This window comes from Lycium barbarum, chromosome 8, assembly GCF_019175385.1.
Source record: "Lycium barbarum isolate Lr01 chromosome 8, ASM1917538v2, whole genome shotgun sequence".
Taxonomy (NCBI): Eukaryota; Viridiplantae; Streptophyta; class Magnoliopsida; order Solanales; family Solanaceae; genus Lycium; species Lycium barbarum.
The window spans coordinates 112,871,568-112,885,301 of NC_083344.1; the positions used below are offsets into that span (position 1 = coordinate 112,871,568).

The 13,734-nt window shown below is 34.3% G+C and overlaps 1 protein-coding gene across 3 annotated transcripts; it reads right to left on the reverse strand.

Annotated features, from left to right (window-relative positions):
* Window positions 1-75: 75 nt before the first annotated feature.
* LOC132606758 (probable disease resistance protein At4g27220) lies at window positions 76-9,901 on the reverse strand. 3 transcript variants are annotated; one of them, XM_060320383.1, is made up of 4 exons: window positions 9,759-9,901; window positions 9,601-9,675; window positions 4,578-4,664; window positions 76-3,340 (listed from the first exon to the last, which is right to left on the reverse strand). In XM_060320383.1, exon 4 carries the CDS (start codon window positions 3,336-3,338, stop codon window positions 405-407), a length of 2,934 nt encoding a protein of 977 aa, XP_060176366.1. In that variant the 5' UTR covers window positions 3,339-3,340; window positions 4,578-4,664; window positions 9,601-9,675; window positions 9,759-9,901; the 3' UTR covers window positions 76-404. The 3 variants fall into 3 exon arrangements, with proteins under 3 accessions (XP_060176366.1, XP_060176365.1, XP_060176367.1); XM_060320382.1 differs by having other exon boundaries at window positions 4,578-4,669; XM_060320384.1 differs by lacking the exon at window positions 4,578-4,664.
* Window positions 9,902-13,734: the final 3,833 nt, after the last annotated feature.

Below are 13,734 nucleotides of genomic sequence, written 5' to 3' on the forward strand. Positions count from 1 at the left end.
AAAAGCAACAGAAAAAAAAACAATTCAAGGAAATGAAATCAAATGCCAAATAATTAATTGTAGGAGAAATAAGGATTATTTTATTTATAAACAAAGATGAAGTTTCAGTATGCAAAAAATATAAATCAAATGACTCTACATTTTTATACTTACTTTTTTTTTAGACAAAAATATAATATGGATAGTGAATTTACAACTAGACATCTCAGAAGGGATTTAAAAAAAAAATAGCATTTGCACGTATCAATAATATAATTGCGAATAAAATGGGAAGGTAAAAAATTTGTGTAAACTAAACTATCTATCTTTTGGTAACTTTAAATATTCGATAAAATTATTTTAAAAAAGAATGGAGGACATTCTTGTACTCAGGATGGTCCCATTCCAAAGCTTCCCAGTCTTCTTCATGATCCATGTAGATACCTTGAAGAGCTGGAAGAGCTGATGGCTGCCCGTTTAGAAGAGGAAGAGTTAAATGGAAGTCTCTTCAGCTTCTCACAACCGACCACTGTTATACGCTGAATAGAACCACAAGTCATTCTTCCCTTGTATACGCTCTTCAGTTTTGGTAACCAAGTTAAGGTAACATTTTGCAACTTTGGTAGAACAACCTCATCATCCTTGATGCTTCTGCTTTCATTTGAAGGAAAAGGAGACGATGATGAGGCTGAACTAGCGCACTGCTTTGCTTGCTCTTCTTCATCCTCACTCATTATCTCTTCCATTTCCTCGCAGTCCTCTACTACTATATCCGTCAGATTTAGGAGGTATTGCAGCAACCACCTAGGGATTAGATTCTTCATTTTATGACACGAATAAACATTAAGCCTGCAGAGATGGGAAAAGGTTCCAACTGGAGGCAAAGCTTCTCCTAACTCCAACTTAACAAGACCACTGAATTCCTCTAAGCCCCTCAAGGTCAATCTCTCAAGACTCGAGAAGGGGCTGCAAGTAGACGTCAGTTCATGATCTCCCATCATTCTTCCACCCATTGAGCTACAATTAGATAACCTCATTAAGAACTCTATACCTTTGCAGCTAAAAATTCGAATTGCTCTCAAGTCTTTGGACTGAGTCAGAGATGGAATAGCATCTAACAAGCTATTGCCCAAGGTGAGAATATCACAGTGGTCAATTACTAACTCTTGAGTGTCCAGAGGTAGAAGAGTCACATCTCCCTCTTCTTCTATTTTATCCCCGGTGAGAACCATGCCCCTTAGAACCACTACTTTACAATGAGGAATAATACCGAAACCCAAACTGGGAGATTGTGTCGGATCTAAAGCAATTTGAAAGAAACTCGGCGTCCTGCAAGACTGCCGATGTTTGACAAATCCGTTGAAACTACAAACATCAACAAACACCCCGCGAAATACCTCTAGTTGTCTCATCCCCCTTAAATCTTCTACTCGTACAGCAAAAGGAATCGAGAGGGAATGAAGATTAAAGAGCCTAGCTAAAATACCTACAGCTGGTGTCTTAAATAGTTTCTCCCTTGTTCTCATGTCCAGGAAACTTAAATTAACCAAGCTTGCTAAGCCTTGGGGCACCTCCTTGATGTTTGTGTCAAAAAGGTCCAATTCAGTGAGGTTCTTGAGCTTGTCCAACGGCGGCAGAAATCTAAGTTCTCTACAACGTCGCAGCAGCAATGCAGAGAGACTTGCTAAATTTGTCACGGAACTAGGCAGCTGTTGTATTGCAGTGTAGCTTAGATCCAGAACACATAGACCAGGCATCTGCACCAAAAAAGGATCTACAACTTGACTCAAACTACGATTTCCTCGCAATGAAAAAGTTGTAAGCCGAGGACGTACATTGGATAAGGGCTGTGAAATTTCCTTTATATCATTTGCCATCAAAGAAACCTTGTCCAAGTCCTCTGACCATTCTTGCTCCCCTGGTATTTCACGAAATTGTGCTCCTGCTTTCACCATCCACTTAAATTCATCTCTTGCAATATGCAGTGCCATCTGTCTCACCAAATCATGCATCCTCACACAACTTTCTCCTTCATAATTCAAAACACTTTCTAATAAGCACGCCCTTTCCAGTTTGTTCAACACTGCATGACCTTGATCAAATTCTGCTCTCTTGTTGTTCCTCCTAACTAGCAATCCTTCAACAATAAAAAGGCGAATCAATTCATTTCTCCTAATTTTGAAGTCTTCAGGGTATAAGCAGCAATAAAGAAAACACTTTTGCAGTCTTGGCTCCCTCAACCGATTATAGCTAAAGCGGAGAATGGGAAACACTTCGTTATTCATATTCTCCATTTGCATACAAGATTCTGTGAATTCTTCGAATGCGTCCCTCCACTCAAAAACATCATTCACTCCTTTCATACTTGAAGCCATAGTTATTATCCCCAGTGGCAGTCCATCACATTTCTTTGTCATTTTCCTTGCTATTTCTTCTATTTCATTTGGGAGATTTCCACCATGATCAAGTTTCTCGACAAAGAATTCCCAAGACTCAATCGGCGAAAGTGTTCCTACTTTTACTTTCGTTTTGCAGCCAATTCTGTCACACACCTCAACCGATCGACTGGTAATGATCAGTTTACCTCCACCCATTTCTAGTGGAATTCCTACCTTCTCTACATCAAAAGGGGTCCATACATCATCCAATATGAGAACAAAATTTTTATTCCTCATCAAACTTTGGTACAAACTGGCCGCCCTTTTCTTATCGTCATCCTCAGCTGAAAGATCTAGTCTCAACATCTTAGCAATCTGACTCTGCAGTTTAGTAATGCTAAAATCCTGTGATACAGTGACCCAATAAACATTACTTGTGAATCTTGAATCTTTGAGAAGATGGTTATGGATATGTGTTGCAAGAGTGGTTTTACCCACACCACCCATCCCCCAAATGCCAATACTTGAAACTTCACTCAAAGAGTACTCTACCGCCTCCTTTAGACTCTGCTCAAATGCTTTGCCTTTCAAGTTTGTTGTCACCAAAGGCTGCACTTTTTCTTCATTAGCATTGAGCAAAATCCCCTCCGAAAATTTACCTTGGTCTATGAGGCCTTCCACTTCTTTATGAATTTTATCGGCACGATTCGACAACCCTATGCGTGAAAATTTAGACCTCTGTTCTATTTCTTGCTCAAAGCATCTAAACTCATCCTCTAGTTTTTGTACGTTGCTCTGCCAATTGTCGACCTCTGTCTTCCGTTTCTTACTTGAATGGAGTTCTGCATCTTTTGTTTCAGTCATGACATCCTTACTACGGCTGATCAACACTTGCATCTTAATTCTAAGGGTTTCTATTTTTCCCTCGAGTCCCATGTATGGATCCCATACTTTCTCTTTGAGGATTGATAATGCCTCCATCACTGTTGTAGTAACAAAACATGGCCAGCAAGAAAAGAGAACACTTAGGTGCTGAATATTGGTAGATTACAGAAAAAAGTCAAAAATAAAAAGGTAAGCTCATCTTCCTATGATTTTCAATTATATTTAATGCGAAATTTGGCGTGAACTTATTTTTAAGAATAAAATTTGAAAACAACGAAAGTAATATGCAACTAAATAGTTTTATTTTCCTCTTCTTTATATGTTACTTATATAAAAACTGTTACAGAGATTCTAAGAAGAATCAATATGATTAACTCTGTACAATGAGAAGTGACAATAATTTTGTCGAATAGAAGTAGTGTTGGCTGAATCTTTCGCTTGCCAAATTATAATTAGGATAGTACTCCTATTAAGGAGAAAAAGATTAATACAAGTAACTAAAACAACAAAAAAGGCTAATCAGTATAGTTACTGTTATTAATAATCGTTGATTCTCACTACTGTAATGTGCAGTCAGCTAACGTTGCATAAATCAATTCTCATTTCTCAAAAAGATGCCCAGTTTATTTAATTAAAGGACTCCTTATTCATCTCAATTTTGTGACTAAGGCTATTACTATGATTAATTTCGTCAACGAACATGTGAAGTTATTTTTTTCCAATAATATGGCACAAGCATGGTGGATGAGTTGTACTGTAGTTATATACAGTTATAGTGTAGATTCTAGTTACAAAATTTAGTTTAGGTACTTCTGTATAAATGAAATTTACCCCTTCAACAATTTACGGTGGTTCATCGTTATGTATGCAACTGATTGTCACTTAATCGGGAAAACAAAAAGAATAACAGTCAACTGATTCTGGTTACTAGAAATGAAACCACTGTAGGAACTATATGCCAATTATTCATAAGAATCAAGCTATTTTCTTCTATTCGGTAGAGCTTCAACTACTAATAACAATCAGTAACTTCTAGCGGTTTTTTTTTTTTTTGTCTTGGTTTGTCTGCTATTTTCCATATATAGTGTCCACATCCATTTGGTGAGACGAATATTCAACTAAAAAACAAAAGCCACATCTAGTAATTTGTGGTAAAAATGACCGAATTTGCCTACCATATTACTATATCATTGTAGTAAATGCACTCAAAAGGATAGGATGAACATAATAGAGCAAAAGAGGTGACTTCAACCTAGATCTAAAGAAGCTTAAGTGTAATCTCTTCAGCACAGACATATATAGATAGATAGAGAAATGGTAAATATATGAGGGTACCTTCACGTTCTTGAAAGGCTAAGTGGCTTTCTGATTAGAGCTGGAACAAGAAAAAACTTATAACGATGAAACTTAACTTTGCTACCTCTGCTCTGCATGAACAAAACATAGTTACCAATTCATTCATCAAAGGAAACTAATATAATAGGCCAAATAATTAAATTATTTACCAATCAAAAGTAGAAAAAGCTTCTGTAGAGAACCAAAATATATGAAATTTTAACTGGATTATGCCTTTATGTCAAGGAAGATGGAGACTAGAGAGCCCAAATTCAATAGGAAAGTCATTTTTTATAGATAAAAAGACCTCCTCAACTATTGTGCCTATACTAATTTTATATCAAACTACAGGACAAAATCTACATTGGCTGATTTATGTTAATCAATTAAAGTCTAAGAGCCTGTTTGGATGGGCTTAAAAAAAGCAGCTTATAAGCTGTTTTCAGCTTATAAGCTGCTTTTTTTAAGCTAAGCCAAATGTGCGGACTTTTTTTTTTTGGGCTTATTTTAAGCATAAACTTATAAGCTGGTCAGTCAAACACTAAAAAAAATTGAAAATAACTTATAAGTTATTTTCAGCAACTTATAAGCTAAGCCAAATGGGCTCTAAGATGAAGCTTCAATATATTAATTTTGTTAGAAATAAAGCTGACATATCACATTAAAAAATACCATGAACTACCAACTTCAATATAGACAACTAAGATCAACATTGTCATCAGTGAATAATTTATAGAAACTTCGTTCAAAGCATACAACGTCTTAACTAGAAAAATTTAAGCTAGCGTTTCGCCATAGATTCTAAAAAAAAAACTGAAAAACTTAATTTGGGTGAAGTTTTTTCAAGTTTTGAAAATGTGTTTGGCCATAATTTTTCAAAATATATTTCACTTTTTTGTTTTGAAAAACATGATACATTACTTACCCCTATAAGTTCTAAAATCTATCAAGAATACCCAACCATACAAAAACATTTACTTGCTAATTTCAAATTATGCAGAACATGATATTTTAATAAAACTAGCTATTCTTTAATATAATTTTCCCACATTGTACGAACAATCTTCACTTTATAGAAGAGAATTGCTTTAATTGCGAAAACATGGTAGATACAAATTTAATGGAGGGACATGGTAGATAGAATTAGTTGGGTCATAAATAAATGATTTTTTTATAAAATACAAACGTTTGGGGTGGTTTTTAAAAGTTTTGAAAAGGTCAAAATATAGATCTTGGGCCAAAAATAGGTTTGTGTTAGAATTTGGGAATTTGAAGATTTATTTTCAAAATCTGTCAAAATTTTATGGCCATACAAAAATTAGAAAATAAATCTTCAAAATATGCTTCCAAAATTTATGGCCAAACGGGAGCTGAAGTTGGAGACCGGCTCTAAAACTCGGAACAAGTACAGGTATCCATTTATCTTATAATTCTAAAATTGGGAAGCTCTTATCTTCAAAATTGAATTACAATTTTGCTCCTATAGTAAATCCAAATGTAATAAAACATCTAAAGAAAAGGAACCCTCAATTAAATAATTTTTTATGAAACTTAAAGTAAATTGGTGAATTAGAAATAAAGTAATGGCACTTTAATTTACTTCAAAACACGTTTCTCATCACAATTATTAGAGAATAGAAAAGGTTTCTCCCTTTTTTTTCTTTTTCCTTGAATTATTCTTTCTTAAATTCAAAAGAGACTTAATAATACAGGTTTGATCTTTAAGGTTCTTTTTAATTTATTTGCGAAATTAGAATCATATCATCATATATTATATTAAAAGTGGGAACACCTCAAGTGAAAAGTTAAAATATTAAACAGCCTTTATAAAATTGAATGACATTTTTTTTTACCTGCAGTAAAGTACTAATAATATTTTTTTGCAAAAATTATATATATATATATATATATATATATATATATATATATATATATATATATATATATATATATATATATATATATAAAATCCAAATAAAGATTTTAAAAAATGAAACGATGGTTTTAAAGGAAAGATAAACGTGGAACTATTAAGATGATGTTCAGGTTTGGGGGACTTTTGATTTTCCAGAAGAACAATTTAAGCTTACAACTATTACTTGAGTAATGGTACATGACGGTGGCTTCACTACATTTAAATTGTAATAATTAGAGCAATTATTATTCAAACAAAATGGTAGTCACGCTGTTTTCAAGTAAAATCGGGTTTAATAAAAAAATCAATTAGAGATTTATTTTTTAAGGGTTTGAAGACAATTGGGACGTATCCGATCCCGAGAGTTTTATCTATGAGGCCGGTTCAAAAAATTGGCAAGCATAAATGCTACAAATAAGTAATAAGAATAACAGAAAAATAATCTTAGGAATGCTTCCGGACCAACTCCCATGAATTTGCCCATTCATAATTATATGATAATGTTACAATCTGATGTGGCGAGTCTCAGATCTCGCTCTCCCTTCCTTTTTCCTCAACCTTTTCTTTATATAGGCCCAAACTAGGCTATCCTACCCTACAGGTCATGATGACAAGACTGTGTGGACATCACCCTGCCCACGTGTACTATGGCGCTTTCATTGGAGTAGGTGGATGTGACGGGATTTGACTGAAATGGGAGACAACTGTAATATGTCCCCTAGTCGCTATGGTCTCCGGGTATGCTAACTTGCCCGGTGTCATATTTTACCCAATACAGATACTCCCCCACTTTTCGGGCCCTTCATTTTCATGAGCTCGTGAAGTGGAATTGTTGCGTTTTGGGCTTTTTCCCTTCCTATGTGGATAAATAAATATCCAACTTGATCCAGTCCACTTTAATATTTGGCCCATACATTAAAAGACTTATTAGGTTTTATTTGGGGGCAAGAAACATTGAGAGAGAGCAGTCTTTCAACTCAAAAATAGAGAGAGAGAGAGAGAGAGAGAGAGAGAGAGAGAGAGAGAGAGAGAGAGAGAGAGAGTGTGTGTGCAGATTTTTCTGCTTAAAAATCAGCTTGTGCAACCAACTTGTTTTGTCGATTCCCGCTTCGTTCCTTGCCTGATTGAGCTGATTTTTAGATAGCATATTCGTCGCATCTTAATATTTGATTGAGAGCTGACAGAGGTAGATTTTGGAGACCCATAGCTCCATATTTTTGTCGGTGAACAGTAGCTGCATTTTTGAGTGATTTTCTCCCAATCTTCTCTTGTTTGATGGTTGTTCTTGTTGTTATTGTTGCTCCGTGTTTGGTGTTGATGTTGTAGCCATTTTGGAGAACACTTTGTAACTCTCTCATTTGATATAGTGGAGCTTAGGACCCGTGGTTGTTTTCTCTTCATATTGAAGAGGTTTTTCCACGTAAATTTGGTGTCTCTTGTATTTGATGTATTTTGCTTGCTTGGTATTTTATTATTAGTATAGCTACTACCCATATATCCATTTGCGCTTGAAATTAGTTTGCTCCTCTTGTTCAAATAGTGTGAGAAATTTTGACTTAGCTATTTCTTCCGCTATTACCTTATCGTGCGATTTGATATTTACTTGTTTTTGCCCAATAGGATCCACCTCCAAACACCCGTAAAGACAGTTATTTTAATAAGGTCACTTGACTAATAAAAATTATACTATATAAGAAAAGTCACTTTTTTGTTTTAACAGAAAAGTTACTATGTTTTGTCATTTAACACATAGAATTTATTTTGCAATAGAATAGTCATTCTGTTTTTATTATTTCACATACAAAATCACTCACTGTGCGCCGGTTATATTTTCAGGGGAAAATAACACTCAATGTCTATTTGGAGAAAATACTTACCGAAATGGCCCGTATTTTAATATTACCCGAAATGGCCCTATTTTACATTATTATACACTTTTATACAGGTTTATACATTGTCTATAGTAAATGTATAATGATGTATATCGTGTGTATAAACACTCTTGGAAAAAAAAAGTTAGCTATGAGGATGGCTACGTGGATGTAATATTATATGTTGGATTGTATATTATTGAAATTATCCCTATTTTCAGCCAATTAGTTGGCGTAACGATGCTTTACTGTCGTAAAAATCACCCACCTCTGACTAATGAATCCAAAACTTTGAAAACTCGGCCCACTTGCTTTTTGATGGCGAAAAGAAGGTATGGGGATAGAAAGGGATGAAAAAAATATACTTTGTGAATGTTATTGTTAATTTTTAGAAGCAAACTAGTATATCAATAAAACATTTTAGAGGTCATATGTTCGCAATACTTTGACATTTGAAATTTTGAATTATAGCTTCAACAATATATGATAATTCATCTTTATGTTTGCAACTAAGATTCTCACCTAATTAGAAGATGAGAGAAAATAATGATCAACTAGTTTGTCGACCTGCCAATTTTTCCCAAGAGAATCAGTATTTTCTAGCTCCTTTTTTCTCGCTTTATCTTCGCATTATTTCCCCCCATAGTTGCTAGATCCGCTATGATGAGACGACTATGCAACTAAAATTGCTAGATCTAGTAGTTTTGTGGTAAAAGTGACTGGATTTACATACCATATCACTGTACTACTGTAGTAAATTCACTCAAAAGGATAGGACGAAGCACAATTTTGCAAAAGAGGTGACTTCGACCTAGATGCGAAGTCAGAATTTTCACTAAGAGAATTAAAAAATATAAAAAAATAAACACACGAAGAAGCCAATAAGATTCAACATCTATTGTATATAGATAAAAAATAATTTTAATATTTTATATATAATATAATTTTTCGCCAAAGGGGGTTTTGCCCTTATTAGTTCCGCCCATGCCTAGATGGACTAAAGTCTAAAATAGATCAAAAAAGGAGAACAAATGAATTGAAAAGGAAGAATTAACCAAAATAGTTGTCCATCCAACTGCTTAAATTAAAAATAGACAAATATATGTATAATCCATTTATAATATGTGTATAATTCATGTATAATTTGTGTATGCTCTCTGTATACCGGCTAGAAAAGTAAACAATGAATCATGCAAAACTATTTGTGTGAAGATTCCAAAAAATAATAGACGAGTACCTTCACGTCGTTAAAAGGCTAAGTTTGCTACCCGATCTGCTTAATTTGCTGGACAAAGAGGAAACTTTGCTACCTCTGCATGAGAAATAACATATAGTTTACAAACTTAATTCATCTTAGGAAAATAATGTAGTAGGCCAAATAATTAAAGGATTTACCAATCAAAGGTAGAAAAGCTTCTGTAGAGAACCACAATATATGAGATATTTAATTGGGGTATGTTTTTATTGCAATGAAGATGCAGAGCTCTAACTAAATAGGAGTATTTTGGTAAAGGAAAAGTCAACGTTGATTGGAACTTAGGTAGAAGGTGGTGGGAAAGAGGTCCAAAGCAATGTGCAAGTGACACACATTCAACTACCTTTTGGAATAATAACGCTTTTGGTCCCTCAGCCATTTATAAATTTTGATTTTGGTCCTAGTAATATTAACCTAAGCACATTGAACCTTCAATTATTTGAAGTGGTGCACTTTTAATCCTTCTTCTAGCGTCTCTTCAATAATTTACCGAATTATTAATTGTTAAACTATTTAATTAACCATGTGTAAGGTTGATATTATACTGTTACTCAATGTTTGAACAATTTGTATATGTTTTTAAATTATTAAATATAACATATTTCCTTTATAAAGAGATCAAAAGCACATATATTGTATAATTAGATGTTAAATGTGCTACATTAAATATCACGAGGATCATGATAAATTTAGTAATAATTAAGGGACTAAAATTGTTATTGTCCCTTAATCTTTTCAAAACTACCAATACCAGAGAGAGGCACAATAAAAATATTGGCACAATAAAAATATCAGCACAAGAAAGTAGAGTCCATGACCTGTGGCAGAGCCACACTATACCAAGGGTGTTCATCCGAACTCCCTTCGCGAAAAAAAATTACTGTTTTTATAAGGTTAAAATTATTTTTTATGTATATATAGTAAATGTTGAACCTCCTTAGGTTTCTTCGTATGTTTAATTTTTTACATTTTGAACCCCCTTGATGGAAATCCTGACTCCGTCACTGTCCATGACCATGAAGAGGAATGATCATTGCGGTGAAATTTCTCAATAAGATTCTTACTTTCAAAAAGTGTCTACTTTACACATGAAATTAATAATAATTAAAGACCCAACAAATAAAGATTTTGTTATGAAATAAAAACTATGAAGTAAATACACAGAAGAAATATGTAGAGAGAATATGTAGAGAGATATCAGATTATATTACTTCTACTCTCTCAACATTGTATCTGTGCATCCTATTTATAGGAGCAACATACAAAGGATTAACATAGTTAATGGACATGGGATATTTTGGGATATTTATCACTTAATGGATATCCACTACTTGGGATATTTCTAACACTCCCCCTTGGATGTCCATTAATAGATGATGTACCTCGTTAAAACCTTATTAAAAAAAAAAAAACCTATGGGAAAAAAGTCCTAATGAAGGAAAAAGAGTGCACATATCTAGAAATACGCTTTGAGAGCTGCCTCATTAAAAATCTTACCAAGAAAACCCAATGGGACAAAACTTGGTTAAGGAAAAAAGAGTACAACGCGTACTCCCCCTGACGAAGACCAAGATTCAGATGTCGGAGTCTTCGCATTCCAATCTTGAATATCATCTTCTCAAGAGTTGAAGTTGGCAAAGATTTAGTGAACAAATCTGCAGGATTGTCACTTGAACGGATTTGTTGCACATCAATATCACCATTCTTCTGGAGATCATGTGTGAAAAATAACTTTGGTGAAATGTGCTTTGTTCTATCTCCTTTTATGAAACCTCCTTTTAATTGAGCTATGCATGCAGCATTATCTTCATATAATACTGTGGGTATTTTTGTATCACACTTCAAGCCACATCTTTCTCTGATGAAATGTATCACTGATCTCAACCACACACATTCTCTACTTTCTTCATGAATAGCGATTATCTCAGCATGATTTGAAGAAGTAGCAACAATGGACTGCTTGGTCGATCGCCATGATATAGCAGTACTTCCGCATGTAAACAGATAGCCCGTTTGAGATCGAGCTTTATGTGGATCAGATAAATAACCTGCATCTGCATAACCAACAAGATCTGTACTACCTTTGTTAGTATAAAACAAACCCATATCGCTAGTTCCCTTCAGATATCGCAATATATGCTTAATCCCGTTCCAATGCCTCCGTGTAGGAGAAAAGCTATATCTTGCTAGCAAATTAACAGAAAATGTTATGTCAGGTCTTGTAGCATTAGCAAGATACATAAGTGCACCTATTGCACTAAGATATGGTACTTCAGGACCAAGTAGCTCTTCGTTTTCTTCCTGAGGTCGGAACGGATCTTTGCTCACATCAAGTGAGTGAACAACCATAGGAGTACTTAAAGGATGCGAATTGTCCATGTAAAACCGATTTAAAACTTTCTCAGTATAGGCAGATTGATGGATAAAGATCCCTTTTGCGAAATGTTCAATTTGCAGACCAAGACAGAGTTTTGTCTGTCCGAGATCTTTCATCTCAAATTCTTTCTTCAAATATTCAATCGCCTTTTGGAGCTCTTCTGGAGTTCCAATGAGGTTTATGTCATCAACATAAACAACAAGTATAATGAACCCTGATTTTGTTTTCTTAATAAAAACACATGGACAAATGACATCATTTATATATCCTTCATTTATCAAGTACTCACTTAGGCGATTATACCACATACGCCCTGATTGTTTTAAACCATATAATGATCTTTGTAATCTGATTGAATACATTTCCCGAGACTTTAAACCAAATGCTTCAGGCATTTTATATCCTTCAGGAATTTTCATATAAATTTCATCAAGTAAGCCACATAGGCCGTGCCAGCATCCATCAGTATAAATAATGTGACATCTTCTGTTGTTTGGACTGCTGGCCCAATAAACATTACGTTTACCAAGATGCATCATTTTACTTGGTAATTATTCTACGTCAACATGTTATAAGAGACGTAGAAATAAAATCCTCACAACCTTATACAATATTGCGCGCTATATTGTATACTGTCGACAAGATATCATGTTGTATCGGTTCGCAATTCGACATAACTTACTGAGATCTCATCACTTCATTATTTTCAGGTACCTGAACCTCCCATAAGGTTTATGAAGTGTTATGTCGTAGCTCTTCAAGAGCACATTGCCTCCTTATTATGATCATTTGCTCCTCCCTTTTTCAAGGATTATTATATTTGGAACCGATTGGTCTACCATGCTCTATGCACGCTGTAGACTTTGTCATTCAGGGACATTAAGAGCATTATGCAGATGAAATATGAAATAGTTGGGTCAGCAAATGCTTCTAGCATTTGACTTGAATTATCTGAGGATCATACTGATGATAATTCACAACAAATTTCTTAGCTGCTTATTCTCTCCCCTTTATTTTAGTGACATATGTCCCCATTTTCTTTGGGAAAATCCATCTGTGTGCATCATGGTATATCCATTAATCATGTACCGCACATCAAATGCTAAAAGATGAAAATATCTAGTTCCTGACCCTGAACCAAATATGAGGGGAGAATTTATCAAAATTTATTGATCTGAAGCATACAAGTGTTGTTGTATGCAATATATCATATCTCAGACCAACATCTGAAACTCTGTTCTCATAAGCAATGGTTTAGCTGTATTATGGAGGCATCCAATGCCAAACCAACTTAGATATAAACCAGCATTATCAAGATGATTGTCTTGATTACATATTCTGAAAATTGTGCTTCCAACTCAATTATTTTGAGCAAGCAACTTTGTAAATGTCAAACTGCCAGTTGACAATAAACATATATGTGACTGTCTTAAATAGATGCATCTATTTAAGACATCACATTGCAGGTGAAGGGGCCCACATTCACCTTTTATATTTTTCAGAATTTTGGGGATTCAGTCCCAACATTAGCTGGTGTAATCAACTTATCATGAGAACAAGCAACACAAACAAATTCTTGAAGAATCTTCTAGTTCTTCAATATGTTTTTTAATACTCAATTAGCACATCAGATTTAAATCAGGACGATCAAATTGGTCTTGTTAACTGATAAAATTATCTGTACCCGTAAACTTCAAGTTTACTTTGACGAGTGCTATTTCCTTTAATAAACTTCTGGT

Bases quoted from the DNA above. Each gene is read 5' to 3' on its own strand.
- LOC132606758 (XM_060320384.1), bottom strand. From the start codon at position 3,338: ATGGAGGCATTATCAATCCTCAAAGAGAAAGTATGGGATCCATACATG.